Consider the following 18,120-nt stretch of genomic DNA (forward strand, 5'->3'; position numbering starts at 1 on the left):
TCACTGGAAGGGTTATCCTGACATAGAAAGATAGTGGAAAGTGGCAATGGATGTACAGGTAGTCCTTGCTTAGCGACAATTCACTCAGCAACCCAAGTTATGGTAGCACTGAACGAACGGTACTTACGCCCGGTCCCCAAAGTTACAGCCTTTGCAGCCCCCTGTGGTCCCATGATCAAAATTTAGGTGCTTGGCAGCCTTCCTGCACTTAAACCACAGGGGCATTTCAGCTCCACCCACCCATCCCCCCTCATCTTTGCTCTTTTGGCTGCCCTGCACAGTGGCACTCCATCCGAAATTTCCACCCTGGCCTCAACCCCCTTGAACTGCCTCCGGCCATGTTGGACTTTGATTGCCAGGAAGAAGGGGGCTCCCTGCTATGCCTACCTCACAAACCACAGTTTCAGATCAAACATGAACGAGGGGGGAGGGGCACCTGTATTTACTTGCTATTTAATCCATTTATAAGGCCGCCCATCGCATTAATACGACTTTGGCCACCTAACAATGCATCAGCCTCTTTTTCCATTCCAGACTTCTCGGCTGACCTTGAGAAGTCTGGCTCATCATCGCAGACTGAGGGGTGCTGTTGCTCTTGTTACTTTCCATGTTAGAAGACAGCATGAATTTGAAGAGTGAGGTAGTGTGATAGAAGACCTAACAGGCCATGGGAATGGAGAGGAGGCAGCAAGATCGTGAAGGGAGGAAACAGGGACAGTTATAGAGGAGATTCTTGAGTCCAAGGAAGGGGGGACCCATGAGAAACACTTAGGGTAACTCTACCTTAGTTACATTAGGAGTAAGTTGTGCAGGAAAATTACTTTGGTAGGCTTTCAAGTACATTACCACCCTACTAGCAATAAAGACCTTTCCAGAGATACAAATGGTTTTCTGAGTTCACCAACCTCTCAGGGCTTGACAGCCTTCCACAGATGCCTCTGATTGTAACAATTACAAGCTGCTGTTCAAAGAAATAGAGGCCGAGGCTCTTTGTTGAAGTTAAGATTTTTGAGAAAATAATCATTTTCTTGAACCCTCTCTTGAAACATTTAATCATACTGTAATATAATTATTTTTGATTGATTGTTGATGGTTTCAACTTTGGTCATTTTTAGGTCAGCTTCCCCCAAGTACGGATTTACCATTATGAATAGGCTGAGCATGGAAAATCGGACAGAACCCATAACAAAGGATCTGGATTTCCAGTTGCAGGATCCTTTTCTACTCTACAGAAATGCTAGATGTGAGTAACTTACTAACACATGAACAAAATGAACTTATGGTAAAGTGTGTTTCTTACACACTGCTTCTAAATGATCACATCTATTTAAAAAAGCATGTTTCAATTTTTTTTTAATCTCACCTGTATTATTTTTATAAATGACTCAAGGCGGTGAGCATACTTCTTCTTCTTGTTTTCCTCACAACACCAACCCAGTGAGGTGAGTTGGACTGAGAGAGAATGACTGGCCCACAGTCACGAAGCCGGCTTTCATGCCTAAGGCGGGACTAGAACTCACAGTCTCCTGGTTTCTAGCCCAGCACCTTAACCACTAGACCAAACTGGCTGCTTATCTGGGTGTCAGCTGCTAGAGAGGATGTGTTCTGGTCTTTTTGTTTCCTTCTTAGCTTTTTCCTTGTCTCTTTTAAAAGATACAAGAAAAAAACTAAGAGAAAAAAAAGCTAAAAAAAAACAGGGATTAACACCAGGCAAACAATCAAGAACAATACCCTGATTAAGGAACTACCAAGGAGAAAACCAGACCCCCACCAACACTGGCAGGGCAAGCTACTATATATAAACAGGGAGCAAACCCCACACTCACCAGCACTGATGATGTTACCTGGTTGGGTAATGAAATGTCTGCAAGCGAACAGCCAAGCTCAGAGAGCACCAAGGACTTTACAAATGTTTGTTCACAGAGTGGCTTCCCCTAGATATATATTAAACAAAATATATTTAGGACTGGTGGTCCCTCATCCAAGTAATAACACTGCTGGATTTTCAAGATCAGCCAAGGTCAACTAGGTGCTGCTATCCTAGCTAGGCTCAGATGAAACAAAAAGCGATGGTAATTAAGGACTTTTTGTTTTCTTTGCTCATGCTATGAAAGAGCTGTATATGTAGACAGAAGGCTTGATAAATATCTCAGTTTAATAAGCTAAGATATGATCTTCTGAAAGCAGTCTTGTTTACCTTTATTGTTAATTACTTAGAATATATTGTTTGCTGTTTTCCTTCAGTGAACACTTTCCCTATTCCAGTTCAAATGTTTATTCAAAAATAGCTCCACTTCATCTGTAAGTACAAGTAAACTCAATAATAGCTATTTGCTTGGTCTAGCTAACTGAATCTGGGAAGCAAAATTAGTGCTTACTGTAAGAAAATTACCTTTTATGCACTGTTATTTAATTGACTACTACTTAAATTCTATAAACTATATTTCTGTTATGTATAATTTTGACTAACACATTTCTGTCTGCATTTTAATGCTGGTTAACTAGATCTTTATATTATAAAATGAGAATCTGATATTTTAAACAGAATTTTAGAAATAATGTTATCTTTAAAAGTGGGTGGACTATTAATTGGAAATATGTGGTGTAAATTAAGAGTGGGCATTGCATAGACCTCAAGATTTTGGATTAAAACTCATCAGTCACTATTGGCTGTGCTGGCTAAGACTGATGAGGGATGGAGTTTCTTAACATTTAGATGGCATGTGCGTATCATCATCATCATCATCATCATCATCATCATCATCATCATCCTGCCTTTTTTATATATAACTCAAGGCGACGAACATGCCTAATACTCCTTCCTCTGCCTATTTTTCACACAACAACAACCCTGTGACGTGGGTTGGGTTGAGAGAGAGTGACTAGCTGAAAATCACTCATCACCCATGCCTACAACTCCCAGCCTCCTGCTTTCTAGGCCAGCCCCTTCACCATTACACCAGACTGGCTCTGTGTATGTATGTGTATGTATATACACATATACAGATGGCGTGCCAAAAGTCAGGCCCCATCGATAATTTCTTATATAAATTACATTAAATGTTCAAATTGGTTGCCGTTTTCTTCTAAGCACTTCCTTACTGGTTTGACGCATGATCTTTGAGCATTCCTAAGTACAGTAACATTTTCTCTGGGAAAAAAAAGACATACTGTGATTAGCCTATGGGATCTGACTTTTGGTATACTATACATATATACATACATACATACATACATACATACATACATACATACATGAGAGAAGATGTGGAAAGTGAAGGCCAAAGTGGTCCCAGTGGTGGTAGGTGCTGTGACTCCTAAGCTGGGAGAGTGGGATCCAACAGATCCCAGGAACAACATCAGAGCTCTCTGTCCAGAAGAGGGCAGTGCTGGGAACAGCTAAGATACTGTGCAGAACCCTCAAATGCCCAGGCCTCTGGTAGAAGGCCCAAGATTGTGGAAAACACATACCCACCCATAGGGGTGAGAAGGGAATTTTTTTTATATTCTGGACCAGAAATCTTTAGCCATATTATTCAAATACCCTGTATCAAAAAATGTCAAACTTAAATACACCAAAAATTATTAACCCAGAACTGTCAAACTTAGACACCTTAGGGAAGCAATTTCTGTATTCCATATGGCATAGAGCCTGGTTACTTGGGGGAATCGCCTGTCTCCCGTAACATTTGCCTGACCAATTCAATCCTGCAGGGTTGGAGCACTCCAGGTTCCTTCATTTAAACAATGTCATCTCAGGAACCTGGAAATGTACCTCCTCTGTAGCAGCACCTGCCGTCTGAAACGAGGTTCCCCCCAAGATCTGGATGGCCCCCACTCTGCTCTTCACTCAGGCCTTTGGTGAGGGAGAGTGCCATCTTTAACTTTATTTTTCACGTTTAATCAATTTTATTGTAATTCTTTGATTGTGGTGAGCTGCTCAGAGTTGTTGAGAGTTGAGCAGCATACAAGTTAAATTATTTGTTTGTTTGTTTACTCAATTTATATAGCCACCCATCTCACTTTTACGTGACTTTAAGCGGCTTATAATAAAACAAATAAAAACACAAAATATATAATATAAAACAAAAATATGTGCTTATTATACTATTATTATTATATTAATATTAATATTATTGTATTAATATTTACAATTATAGGTTAATAATATTGTACAAAAAACAAAATATTTGTTTATTAAATATTATTATAGCAGTGCCATGCAAAGACATGTAGTATGTTAGATGGCATAAATGTAGATATGATTGATGAGAATGCAGTTTAAAGCTTATTCAAAACTTTCTTAAAACAATACACTGTAGAAAAATTTTGGTCATGGTTAGCAAGCAGTATTTCAGAAAAGCTTGTCACTGTTATTAATCTTATTTATTAATAATATCTGTGAACTGTCCTAGGACAACATTCCAGGGCAGTTTATATCTTGAAGAACTTCCTGAAAATCTTCTGAAGAGCCCATGGTTTCCTAAAACAAATTTTGGAAACTAATGATATATATTCTCCTGCTGTAAGGTAGGAGGAGTGCATGCAAATCAGCCATCACAAATCTTTCCAAATGTACAACCTGTAGATTTCTTGCTCCTTTGACTATGCTATTCAGCAGTGTTCCCCAACCTGGTACCCTCCAGATATGCTGCAGTTCAGCTCCTATCATTCTAAGCCTGGATAATCAAAGATCATTACAAATTGGTCACTGTACCAAAAATATTCACTCATATCAAGTTTATATGACTCCAGAAAATGTTGCAACTATTCCCATGTTCAAGCAATAATGACATTTCGTTACAAACAGTGATACGAAATGCTGAAAGTTATAAGTTGGACACCTGTACACCAGACATAGGTGTAGGATTGTTTTCTGTTATTTTTAATCTACTTTTGTGACTACAGAGCAGTTGAAAATGAAAGCAATGTAAATAAATTGATTTATCATCAGAATTAAGACCTCAAGGCAAGTGGATAATAAAAACTCAGCAGAATCAGAGACAGAAGTGGTATCATCAGACAAGGACAAATAAGGCGGCCAGACGTATAATCAATTATCTGCCATGCCAAAAGTATGTTGGAATAGCAATGTCATAATCAGGCATATAGTGCAGATATGGTGGGAGAACATCTGGTATCTGCAGATTGAGTACCCCTGCTCCCCTTAGTTAGCACTGCTGAAGGTCTATATGTACACCCTTCATAAACCTCTTGAGATTTTAAACTGCTTAGGGCAGGGTTTCTCAACCAGGGTTCCACGGCATGCTAGGGTTCTGCAAGAGGTCACTAGGGGTTCCCTGGGAGATCACGATTTATTTAAAAAATTATTTCAAATTTGGGCAGCTTCACATTAAAGAGGTAAGTTTCATTCTTTATTTTTAGTTTAGGAACACTGTTCATGCATACACACACACACACACACACACACACCCAGTCCGTGGCCTGTTAGGAACCGGGCCACACAGCAGGAGGTGAGCGGTGGGTGAACGAATTTACAGCCTGGGTGTTTACAGCCACTCCCCATCGCTCACATTACCACCTGAGCTCCGCCTCCTGTCAGAGAAAGCAAGCCCATTGGCTGCTATCTCCAAACAGCGCGAAGAAAAAAGAATAAAAGGTCGGGAAAAAGAGGAAGCGCTTGAATCATCCCAAAACCTGTACTATGAACCTGGATTTTAAGGAGAGGCGGATGTAGCTCTTTTCAGAACATACACTGTAGTTAACAGCATTCGGCAAGGGGAACACCATAAAATTAGCTCACCAGCAATAGTATTTTAGCTCTAAAGTACATTTGCAATAGAGTTATTTCAATAGTTGATCCAGCTGCTGCAATTCCAAATTAGTAGAAATGATTGATGGGTGCTTAAACAGCTGTCCTGCATATGCTCTTTCTTCTTGCTCAGTTTTCTTTCTTCATAGAAAGATTGTTAACCCCACATTTCTCTCAGAATGTTATTTCAAGTTGTGAAGTATCACATAGTAATAAAGTTCTCTGGTTGCCATCCGTCCAAGTCTTTTGAATAGCAAAAGGGTAGCCTTAACAAATAGGTGACTTCCATAATAGGATGGTTTGGCAAGCCGTTCTAATGCATTTCATTTGGATTTTAGATTAGTTTAACAAGTAAAGTTGATTTTAGCTGGGTATTTTAAGAAGTGAAATAAGTGGAACATACAAGAGTTCGGGCAGTCTTCCTTATATAAGTCTATATAGCGTTATGGTGAAAATGTTAGTTTGGAATATCTTCCAAGCAAAAGCTCTAAAGCTAAAAGATAGAGAACTGCATATGTCTTTCAACTGATCTTTCAAGGCAGATACTACTTTTCAGCTGCAGCAGTTGTAGGTGTTGCTGCTCAATACTAAAACTCAAGCCTTTCACCCCAAATATCCCAAGGTCATGACACCATCTCAGCTTAAAGAATTCTAGGTAATTGGAAAGCTATTTACTTTACACCTTAAAGAACTGTTGTGTGTCTGTGCAAACAGCACCGGGCTAGATTAACTAACCTCAGCAATTTGTGTATAGTGATAAAAATAATCTCTAACCAACTGATGTACTGTTTCCTTTATTTCTCTTGCAAATGTATATGTAAACTCACTTTGACAACATATGAATTCATACGTAATTCAGATGTAGGGGTTTCAATCTACAACTTGATGCTTAATACTCTGTCAGAGTAAAACTATGCCATGTGAGAAGAAATGGATTCAAGGGTCTAAGATAACAAAGCTATGTAGACTGTCAACAGTTAGTACCAATTTTGCACTGGGTATTTTTCCAGTTTGACTGGAGCATTTCTAATCCATGTGGAAGGAGTTGTGATGGCCTTTTTTTTTTAAGCTTTTTAAAGATGTGAGAGAGATTCATACAAGCAATTAATGCATTTAAGCTCATTTTCCCTTCATGAAGTTCAGCACATAGGTAACATTCCAATTTGTCTGAACATTTGTGGGGTGTGTGTGTTGGACTACACTACCAAGTGAGAGAATTCTGAACATTTCTTGAAGATAAGATAGACCACATCAAGCAGACAGTGGTGAAAGCTGGAATACTGCTGTATTTTTAAGAAGGACATTTCAAATGTCTTTATATTTCTCTTCTATTCTGCCATTGAATCCTTAACAAACAGAACGCCTGATTTTGTGCAAATAGATAAAATCAAAGTTTGGTGTGACTGTGTACTTACTAAGTACTATTGAAAGATGAAATCTTTAAAAAGTCCACTGTAATACTTGGAAATCAGTCTTTTATTGCAACTTTAAAAGACAGGACTGCCATTCCTTAGGTCAGGGTTTCTCAACCAGGGTTCTGTGGAACCTTAGGGTTCCACGAGAAGTCACTAGGGGTTCCCTGGGAGATCACAATTTATTTAAAAAGTTATTTCAGATTTGGGCAACTTTGCATTAAAATGTGTGTTTCTTTATTTTTAGTTTAAGAACACTGTTAATGCATATATGGAGGCTTACACATGAAATGAATATAATAATTTTGCAACTTCTGGCCTATATTTGAGTTTGAATGTGCAGCAGATCCCCAAGGCCTGAAAAATATTGTGAGGGTTCCTCGAGGGTCAAAAGCCTTAGGCTGTTGTTACGTTTAAGTCACAAAAAATTAAATGTGCAACATATATAAATTGTGATTTTAAATTTAAAAAAGAGTAAATGAGGAGCGCTTGGAGAATGACGAGCTTCAAAAGAATAGGTGATTTTTTTTTTCTACAGTGAAAATAACAAAATTGTATATGGAATTGATACACTTTGGTTGAAATCTTTAATCTTAAAATGTATAAATCTCTTTTGAATTAGATTAAAGCCTCTAAGATCTAGTCCCCAATATATCAGACTACCTTTTGAAGGCAGTGCAAAACAATTCTTTTTTGATATACTTGATATAAACAGTATTCTGTTTTACTACAATATTTCTTGATCCCAACCTTGCCTGTAAAGTCTACATTTTAGTTTCACATTCCCTTTGCCCCTCGAAATTCACTGTGGTATCTTCTCGAGATTTGATTTGCTGAGCTTGAATTGCTCTGAAAACAGCTATTAGAAAATATATAACCTGAACTTTAAACATGGTTCTTCCCCCTTCCAAAACAGAAGTTGGGCAAAATATACCACCATCAAATAAGGATTTTCTTTTTGTAGAGTTCTACAGAACACAGTACTGTGCATCCTTACCTCCAGGTGGAATATAGAAGCAGCTGAGTTGAGTTTCATGGACTACCTTGCCGGTGTACTTCAGCCCAGGTTCCCCTGCCTGATGTGTAGGTAGTGGACGATATGCTGAAGTTGCTTTTCGAACGATGGTCTGAAACATCTTGTTCTTTTGAATTCACAACCAGATAGATCAACGGAGAAAGAGCAGAAGTGGTGCTCTAACGTAATGCTGTGCAAAAATTGCTCTCTGTTCAAAGCAGTCAGGTTGCCGCAAAATATGTGACAATAGCCAAGTTATGTTAATGCCCCCTCCTCCCCCAATACTGACTTTTAGGAAGGCACTTTAAAATGTAAGCAGAGTTCTGTGCATTGTTCTTTTTCTTTTTAGTTTTTCCTTCCAGACTGTTTTTTAAAGTCTGTGCCTTATGATTGCTTGCAGCCCCTTTCCTCTTCTGCTAGTTTTACAGGAAAACTTATACTGAGAAGTGAAGTTAATGGACTCCATCTGCCTGTCAGTTCATCACCTCCCTGAGTCATGGCGGTCTCTGGTTGTCATACATCATCACCACCACTGCTGTTTCTGATAAGACAGCCTTGTTTTTGAAGAGGATAACTTTTTGAGAGAGTTACTGGGTCTTCTGGGCCTCACCTAGTAAGAGACCATATTTTTCCCAAGCTATGGGACATATACAGAGATATCAGAAGCAGAGCAATTGAGTCATCACATAAGCCCAGGGGACTTAGCTAGTCAATATGCAACGCAGATCATGCAGGGGCACTTCCTAATCCTTCCATCTACGTGCAATATGCTCTGATATAAAGGGTTTGTTCCAGGCCAAGTGCTGAAGTCTAGTCTTCACATATTTTCCAGTAATTAAAAAAATAAGGGCAAGACAGCATCACCTTAAAAGGAAAGGCATGCAGTCTGTTTTGTAATGATGCAACCTTTCTAGGGAAATTATCTTGAGGTTGCAAATGGCTTCATAGTCTGGGTTCAGAAGATGGGTAAAGAGGCTCAGTTTTTTGTTTCTTGAGAGCATAAATCATGCAATGACAGCATGGCCTTTGCCTTATTTTAAGACGTCACAGAATGATGAGTACAATTTTAAGCTGCCCAGAGTCACTTTCTGTGAGATGGGCAGCGATATAAATTTGAGTAATTAATAAATAAAATCTAGTCCCCTCCAGACCGGAGAGAGCCCTATTCTAAAAGTAGATTCCTTCGTATTCCTTAACGGCTCTAGATAGTGTTTGAAATTCCCCTTGCTTCTGTCTTTAGTGTGCTAATTTAAAGGGCCACTTTGCTTTTCTGAAACCGTGATCTTGTGACATTTGGACCAATGGTCTTTTGACTGAGGAAAAAAAGCCACAGCACAGCATTGTTAAGACAATGAATACTGTTATAGCTGTATACTTTCTTCTGTTTGCAGCCATGCATCCGCCACAGATTTTCTGACTGTATGGGGAGATTTCTGTTCTGCCAAGTGTCCAGGCAGTGATCAGGTGCCCAGAGAGATGGTTCTTTTAGATCCAGAGACAATAAGCACACCAGTGAATAAAGAGATTTTAAGCTTTATTATAAACATAAGCAAACAAATTTAAACAGAAAGACAGTTTAGGCAGATTAAACAGAAGGATAAAAAACATCGCATAAAGAAAAATCATTATATACCAAGCAAGTTGATACTCGGTCTCCCATAGGCTGTCAGGAGCCCCTTAATAAAGACAGCAGAGATACCCCAGGGCAGCTCAATTTCCACAGCACCCAGCGCTCAGGTCTGTGCAGAAGCTCCCAAACTCACAAGGCAATCCTAAGGTTTTGATCAAAGTCTGGCCCTAAAACCTCATAACCCTGTTTCCATGGTACAGAGGCTGCAGGATCTGACCATGACTGGATAGTTCCCAAAGTCTGGAGCACCTGTTTAACCTTAGAACCTGGGAAACTATACAAATAAGCTAGTGCTTAACAAAAACAATCTTAGGGTTTTCTCTTCCCTCCCCCCCCATTTCAAACAGAAATAAAAAACAAGCCAGCTAAACATTAGTATAACTCGAAATAAACTCCACGCTTCTTCATGTGAAGGAGAAAAGTCAAAATATGTCACTTAAACTCCTCGAAATACAATGGTCTTCTGCATTGCCACTGCAATTTCTAATCTGTATCTGGTTATATTTGGGCAGAGGGGGGCTTGATATGTTTTGTGGCATCTGTTTTAAGCCTTCCTTTTTGGATCCAGAGTGTTAAGTATGTTAAGTGGTATTTGGCACACATTAGAAGACATGCAGCTACACCTAGGCGTGGGTAAGTGCATTGCAAAATCATAAGGATGAGATGTGCCCCATTTTCATTATGAAAAACAGGATGAGATGTGCCCCGTTGATATACTTGATGCTTCTTGAGCGAAAAAAAAAATGAGTACTTTCTAAGTAGTCCAAAATGTATGCTTTAGTTATCCATTTAAATAAGATATATTAGTAATGAATTCCACCTAGGAGATGGAAGATGGGGATTTTGTCTGTACACTGGTACCCTGTTCTAGACAAAGCGAAAATAGCAGGGAAACCAGCCACATTTGAGAAAGAAGTGTCAGGCTCTCTCTCCAATCATGTAAATGGCTTCTGGGTTATGATTTCTTGCTTGTCTGAACATTGAATAGACTGTTCTCACTCCTGGCAAACTGTTTCTGCTTTCTCTGTCTGCCTCAACAGGAGCTGGGGTCACTCCTGTGAATGGTCTATGTTACTTCCTCCCTTTACACCTATGTTGATGGGTAGCGTACTGTTTGTTCCAGATACGACGCACATTAATAGCATCCTTTAGATACAGTTCTATTTTAAGAGAGTCTTTTTATTTCAGTATTTTAGGTCTGTAGCCCCAAGCTATATTGTTTTGATTTATGTTACGAAAAATAGAAAGGGATGGATTCATACCTTGTGTGGTTTTAACATTTATTGGAAAAAGTTATAGGGAAGTATGTTATAACAATATTTCTTATTGGAAACATGTATTATAGAAATAATGCTTACCCTTGTATTTCCCAAGTACCTTATAAATAACAGTGGATGCTTTTTTCTAGTTACCCCATCTTTATGTTCAGAAAGGAACACAACTAACAGATGTCTCTGTTAGCATAGACTTGATCAAACTCATGCAGATACATCATGTCTGCTTTTCCATATGGTGACTGGGCTCATATGTTGGACAGAACCAAGGTTTATTTATCCATGATTTCTGGAATAAACTATAATTAACTTATAGTTTGCAGAATAAGCTAAACAATAAATCATAAGTTATAAACCACAGTGATTGGATTCACACAACATACTAGGCCGAAAGCAAACTACATCATGGCTCAATGCAACATTTGTATCCAGCCATTGGGAAAAAGCAGTGATATGCTCCCCTGCTTGTTGTGTTCACAGATTTGTCCTCCTCTAATCTGTGTTTTGGTGTATACTTAGAAGTACACTTGATTTTCTTCAAATTATATTTCTGCCTCACATGGATAAGAAGGAGGCTTGATGCCAATTGTCTCACTGTCAGGGCAAAATTCCAATTAGTATCTTTTTTAAAAATCAGATCACTTTTTGACTATCTGTTCTATGGTGAAGTATTTTTGATAATGTTATGTCAGCAACAGAAGAGGTCTCTTAAAAGGTGTAGTTTATGATCTAGAAACTAGACTAGGATGGGATGTGTAATTTCCAGTGGCTTGTGAAAGCATACAGCCCCAGAGTGGGCAGAGCCACTTTTTATTTCCTTTGTTATTTAATTTATATATTTTATTTTATTTTCTCATTATTTTATTTTCTTGTACTTTTTAAATTATATTATTTGGAAGAGGTTATAATAGGAAAACCTATTATAAAACCCTTCCTCCCAAAAAGAAGTAGCTGAAGCTTTTTTCTTCAGCAGGAAAGGTTGCTTCATATTTCCTTCTCCTGATTACAAAGAACTCTATATTTTTAAAAGCATAGTGGTTTTTTTCAGCAGGTAGTAGCACCTGGGCCAACTTTGGACTCAAAAACTAAGCAAGATTGGGTGTAGTAGATACTTGGAAGAGAGATCACTGGGGATTCCCAGGACTGTAGATGGGACTAAACAAGAAAAACCAGAAGAAGACAGTGGCAAACCACTTCCGTAGTGTTGTCAAGAAAATTGCATGGATGCATCGTTGAAGTCACCACATATTCAGTTCAGCTCAGGGGCACTTTTGCTTTTTGTCTTATCACTTTAAAATGGTCTCAGTATCAGAGCATCCTCTACCAAAGGCAAAGTGCCTTTTTTTTCCTCAAGCAAAACACCCCCCCCCCATCTTTTAGTCTAACTAGGTGGGTGAGCAGACAGGATTGTGGGAGGTAGTATGGGAGAGATGGAGAAGAGTATACAGTCTGGGAAATGTCAAGTGGGGTTGGGAAAGGCAGAGAGGATGGAAGAGGGTAGAGAAGCTAGGGAGACGCAGGGAAATACTGAGGGGGCAAATTCAGCAGAGGAAGATAGTGAGCAGATAAAGAAGATTGGAGACAGCAGGAGGAGTCAGGTAGAGAGTGGTAGATAGGTGAAGTACAAGATTGCTTTGAAAGTTGTAGGCTGCATTGGACACTCTGCTGGACCACATACTCTGCATGCTGCTTATTTTCCATTCTTCTAGAAGAATAGCTTAAGAGTTACAATAAATTAGATGGCTGAGACAGAATTATGTCTCAGAGTATGTCAATAATTCAGAGAACTGCAAAATTGAGAAAGTTTTAGGTGGATGAGTGGAAATTGTCAAGAGATGCCATATATTTATCCTCAAATGCTTCTACCTCTTTGTAAGGTCCACTGGAGATGGTGAAGTAGCTTGCTGCTGTACAGTAGACAAGAAAGCTCTATTGAACTCAGTGCCACTTTACTTTCTGGTAAACAACACTATATAGTTGGAAGTAAATTCCATGGGCATCAGTGGATCTAACATACATATTACTGGGCTTGAACTCTGATACTTAAAAAACCAACTTATTGTACAACACTGGAGGTGCTTTTCAAATTCTGTGATCAAGGCCTGAAGGATAAACTATATTTTCATATTTGGTTTGAAAGCAAGTGATATATTTAAACATAAAAGCTGCTATTGTCACCTTTAATAGAATTTATACTAATTTCTGAGAACAAAGTGTTGGCTTGTGTTATACATACAGGACTTGTTATATGTACAGGTTTCATTTGAGGTTTCATTTTGAAATATGGACTTATTTATGCAGTCTCTAAAATTAATAGTATTTCCTAAATTATTATATAGGAATCCCAGAGCTATTCCAACTTACTGAGTTAAATGCTATAGGAGGTAGTTAAAATTTTTCATGAAAATAGGGGCAAAATTGAAAACATTGCTGTCAACTTTTCATCAGATTTCATAATTAAATTTCTTTATAACCTGTATCACTACTTCTCTATTATCGTTCTTCCCATCCCCACCCCATGTAGGAAAAAAAATAATTCTCCAGATTTCTCAGAAAATTCTACATGTCTTAATGGTATCTTCAATGTTATTCCATATGGAAGTGGTAGAAGTTATTAATTTATATGAATTCTGGAGGTTCATTCCCAACACATCTGAAGGTACCAGGTTGAGGAAATGTACTTTAAATTATAGAAAATTCCAGATTACTGGCTGGGGAATTCTGGGAGTTGAAGTCCACACATCTTAAAGTTGCCAAGTTTGAAGAACTTCCACACATCTTAAAGTTGCTAAGTTTGAAAAACACTGGTGTAGAGGTTGTAAAACTCAGTCAACAAGCATCCCAAGACTTGAAATTGTAGGCACAATGCCTTAGATGGCAGCCATTGGAGAACAGCAGTTGAAGAGGGCTATCACTTTCCTGTCTGTGTTTTTGAGATTCCTGAATGCAGCTAGTTTGTACTACAGTATATGGGACATAAAGTATTTTGGCCTGATCTTGCTGGGTTCCTCTAATTGTTGATTTAAATATATTGGACTCTTAAATGAGACTCTACTACAAAGCTAAGACTTGTAGAGCTTGAGTAATATAACTGTTAATAATGGAGTGAAGATGGAGTTTGAAAGGTAGAAGATAAAACTATAACAATGGTGGTCATTTATCAGGAGGCACATAGAAACTTCAGGGTTTTTTTTTTCTCTTCTATGCAGGTGGACATATTTTTAAACATAACCCTGGGCCCCTTTATTTCTCTTTTGTAAGAATGCCTTTAGGGTCTCCATGGAGCCCAGGACATTTTATGTGAATAAAGATTATGCTTGAGGGTGGCACTTTGCTTTGCAGAATGCTAGCTTCCCCTTTTTAATTGAAAAATAAAATAATGGGACATAGAGCATGGTGAGCACCATGTTGGAATTCCAGGGACTAGTATACATAGCCAAGACAAAGTATGATGGATGGACAAAGTCCATGGATGAAGTCTAGTCATTTCCTAACAGAGCAGTTTTTCTAAGCAGGTTAGTTGATAGTGTTCTGGAGCTATGAAATACATTACTGAAGATAACTCTTCATCGTGAGCAGCAAAGTGGGGAACTTTCACCCAATCAGCTAGGTCTGGTTGCTGTAAATTTTTTGATTGCACATCTGCATCATGTGATAAATGGTAAATAGAGAAGTAGAATAGAAGCTAAAATCCAACTGTTTGAATTTTATAGACTATTTTTAAAGCTTTAGCACCTCTTTTGCAAGCAATATTTAGTGATTCTTCCTAATGCCAAGGAGGGCAGCTGGTATACATGAGGCTTTGTTGTTCATCATTTGTGTTTGATGTGCATTTACAGTGTCCATTTATGGAATTTGGTTTTATGATAAGGAAGAATGCCAAAGAATTGCAGAGCTGATGAAAAAGTAAGTGCCAGTCGGCAAAGACAGACTGGGGGAGGGGGGTGTTAACTGTATTTTGCATGTTATGTCTCTGTTACTATAATACACTTTTTAAAATTAACCTCTATTATACTGAGATTACTGACATAGAGACATAGAACGTATTAAAGCAGAACATCAACTAAAGCTATGGTCTTATGAATGGTTCTACATGGGAGTAGGTCCCTTTGTAAACATGACATTTACTCATGAATAAATCTTCATAAGATTGCATTATGAAAAGGATTATTTAATTTTTTTGCTTTGGAGAAGGAAAAATATTCCTGGCACAATGATTTTTGTATTTTATTTTTGATGGTTTGAGTGGCTGTTGATCTTTGCCCTGATAAATGCAAAAGTATCTATAATATTATATATTTATAGTTGGGTAGATAGATTTCTGAGTAAGTCTGAGGGGAACACAATAAATATATTGCACAGAGATACTCCCTCTTTCTGATCAGTTCAGATTCCTTGTGTTAATTTTCCTGATATGGACTCACTTTTTTCTGATAAAGCTACACATATGGATACACTTTTTTAAATGCATTGCCTCTACCCAAGTGATTGATAAGAGTACGATATAAAAACAGTCATGAACAGCCCTGCAGGCTCTAACCAAAGATGCACCATCCTTTTCCTTACAGAGAAGAATCAGATCCTTCCAGAAAACCCACTAATAGTGTTGAAGGAAACAGGTTCTGTCATCTCCCACCCCCTAGGGACATGATATCCAGCAAGAGAGGATGTCTGAACACTGGTTTCAGATAGCTATAATAAGCCAAGTCTCCACAAATGTCTCTTAAGGCCCTGCCCCCTGCCTCCCCCAAGTCATAACAGCCAAACGATCATCACCTGCAGCCTTGTGGTAAATAAGTTAAATACGTCTGATGTCAAACAGTAGTTTCTCTGGCCTGCTGCTGAACCGGCTCCTAATCAGTTTGACTGGATGGCCTCATGTTCTCATACGGGAGCAGGCCTTCTCCGTTCAATCTGACAAGCTGCCACTTCCTGCTCGTCCTCTTCTTCTGCCATCTGTCATCCCCACCATGTATTTGTCATCTTTCTGTTTTAATTCATAAAATCCATAAACTTCCCTCTGAAGTTGTTTCCGATACCGCATTTCAAACCGTTTTTATCGCTATGGTATTCTTTTCGTGAATATATTGTATTCCAGATTAAGCCATATGATAAATTTACGTGAAGTCACTGTAATATCAGTAGGGTACCAGTAGTTTTTTTCCCCCAAAAGTATTTTCCTGATTTCTAATCCCGAGTTGCTGTTTTCAGCACTTCAGCACGCTTGATTAATCACGCTCAGTTCAAATCTCGCATGCCTTGTTTTTTTGCCAATATACGCATTTCTTTTGGATTAAGGACCATGTTCCATTTTCTTGTCTATTTGCTCACTTTGGAGAAATCCTTTCTGGAGCTCTTCTGCTTCAGATTTCATATCCTCAGTAATTTCGTGTCATTTGTAATTTTGGCCTTCACTGCACAGACTTCCACTCCTGAATGAATAAATCAGTGCAGTCCCAGTAGAACTCTTTGGGGGAGTCCCCTGCTTATTTGTCTCTGTTATTAAAACTGTCATTCTTGCCTTTTGATTTCTGATCTTAAATGGTTGTCAATCCATAACAGGTTGCCCTGGCAACATTCATCTGAAACAGATATTCGCATAGCTGGCAAAGTATGTAGCTGAAAAAATATCTGTCTTGAGCCATAACTAATAGATGTTCCAAGGAATGGTTGTGTTGGTTCTGTTCAGGCACCAACAGTGAGCAGGTTTGCACAAACTTTTTTCAATTTGTGAAAACTTAGAATGGCATGCTTGGGTAGCACAGAGATAAAATTAAACTTGATTAAATTTAAATTAACATAATAGAATTATTAGTCCTTCCCCCCCCCCCTCTCTCTATATATATTTATATAAAATAGCGTTTCCTTCCATCGTATTAAAAAATTCAATTCATCAGCAAAGTTTAGAGAGCTCTAGGGACTGTATTCAGTACCTTGGGAATTGCAATATATCCCTCCCTTAACGACTGACAAGCTTAATACAAAATTATTGATGTTTCTTGCATTTGGGCCCCATTTATTACAGGTTTTCTCCCCCCTCGGTACCTGTAATATCCTAAAATAAAGTATTTCTTCATGTCTGAACATCCTCCCCCCTCCCCATTTCCCCATTTATCAATGGCAGGAGCCAGCATCTTCTGAGCTCCTGGACCATCATTCCCATTATAGAAAAGGAGGAATTAGGTGACAGTGAATTACATTCTCTGTTCTGCCTTCTGCCTCTTACAGACCAAGAGAACCCCCTTCACCATTACATGAAGCCATGAGACAGAAAGAAACTTTCTAACTTCTCTGGAATGCACACATGCAGAATAGATCTTGGCTTGTTTAATTCCCATTTAGGTCCCCTTGCAGAGATAGAACTTCGTATATACATCTTATGACAATCTAACTCAGTGTTTCTCAACCCTGGCAACTTTAAGATGTGTGGACTTCAGCACCCCATGGCTGGCTGGGGAATTCTGGGAGTTGAAGTCCACACATCTTAAAGTTGCCAAGGTTGAGAAACACTGGTCTAACTTTACCCCTCAGCTGATTCCAGTTCCCTGCTGTGACAATCCCACTTTTGTACTCAGCAGTATTTCTGGTGTGTGTGAAGACTTCAAATCATGAGAGGTTTGTTTGGTGTCTGACCTGTGATGTTGCCACACCCACTTAGAAAGCCTTGTGGGCTCAGCCACAAATAGGATATGTCAAAATGGCTTGTAACCCATGGAAATTTATTCCACGGCTTGTTGGTTTTGAAGGTATTGCAGACATAATATTTTCATAGGAAGAATTGTGGTTGAAGGTGATACTCATAACTTCCTGTTCCATCTACAACCCTGTATGATAATAAGCAATAAGTAACAAGTCAGTTAAGAACAATAACAAAATAATTTTAAGGAGAAAGATCATCCCAAGGAACCATACATTCTTAATAAATTATGTTTTGAACCAATCATCCTGGCATTGTTGGTGGTTAAAAGTAGCTCAGTAAAAGACTAGCTGGGGAGTATTTATATGATTGTAAATAC

At 38.6% G+C, this 18,120-nt stretch overlaps 1 protein-coding gene across 2 annotated transcripts in view; it reads left to right on the forward strand.

The window, feature by feature from the left end:
* Positions 1–18,120, forward strand: part of DCP1B (decapping mRNA 1B) — a 46,832-nt gene that overhangs the window by 10,537 nt on the left and 18,175 nt on the right. For both annotated transcript variants that reach the window (XR_010068351.1, XM_063309200.1), the window contains exons 3-4: positions 1,116–1,243; positions 14,944–15,010. Coding sequence is in view for 1 of the 2 variants with exons in the window: in XM_063309200.1 (XP_063165270.1) it covers positions 1,116–1,243; positions 14,944–15,010 (195 nt within the window). In the remaining variant the exon portion in view is untranslated. The remainder of the gene's footprint in view (positions 1–1,115; positions 1,244–14,943; positions 15,011–18,120) is intronic.

This window comes from Candoia aspera, chromosome 7 (genome assembly GCF_035149785.1).
Source record: "Candoia aspera isolate rCanAsp1 chromosome 7, rCanAsp1.hap2, whole genome shotgun sequence".
Lineage (NCBI taxonomy): Eukaryota > Metazoa > Chordata > Lepidosauria > Squamata > Boidae > Candoia > Candoia aspera.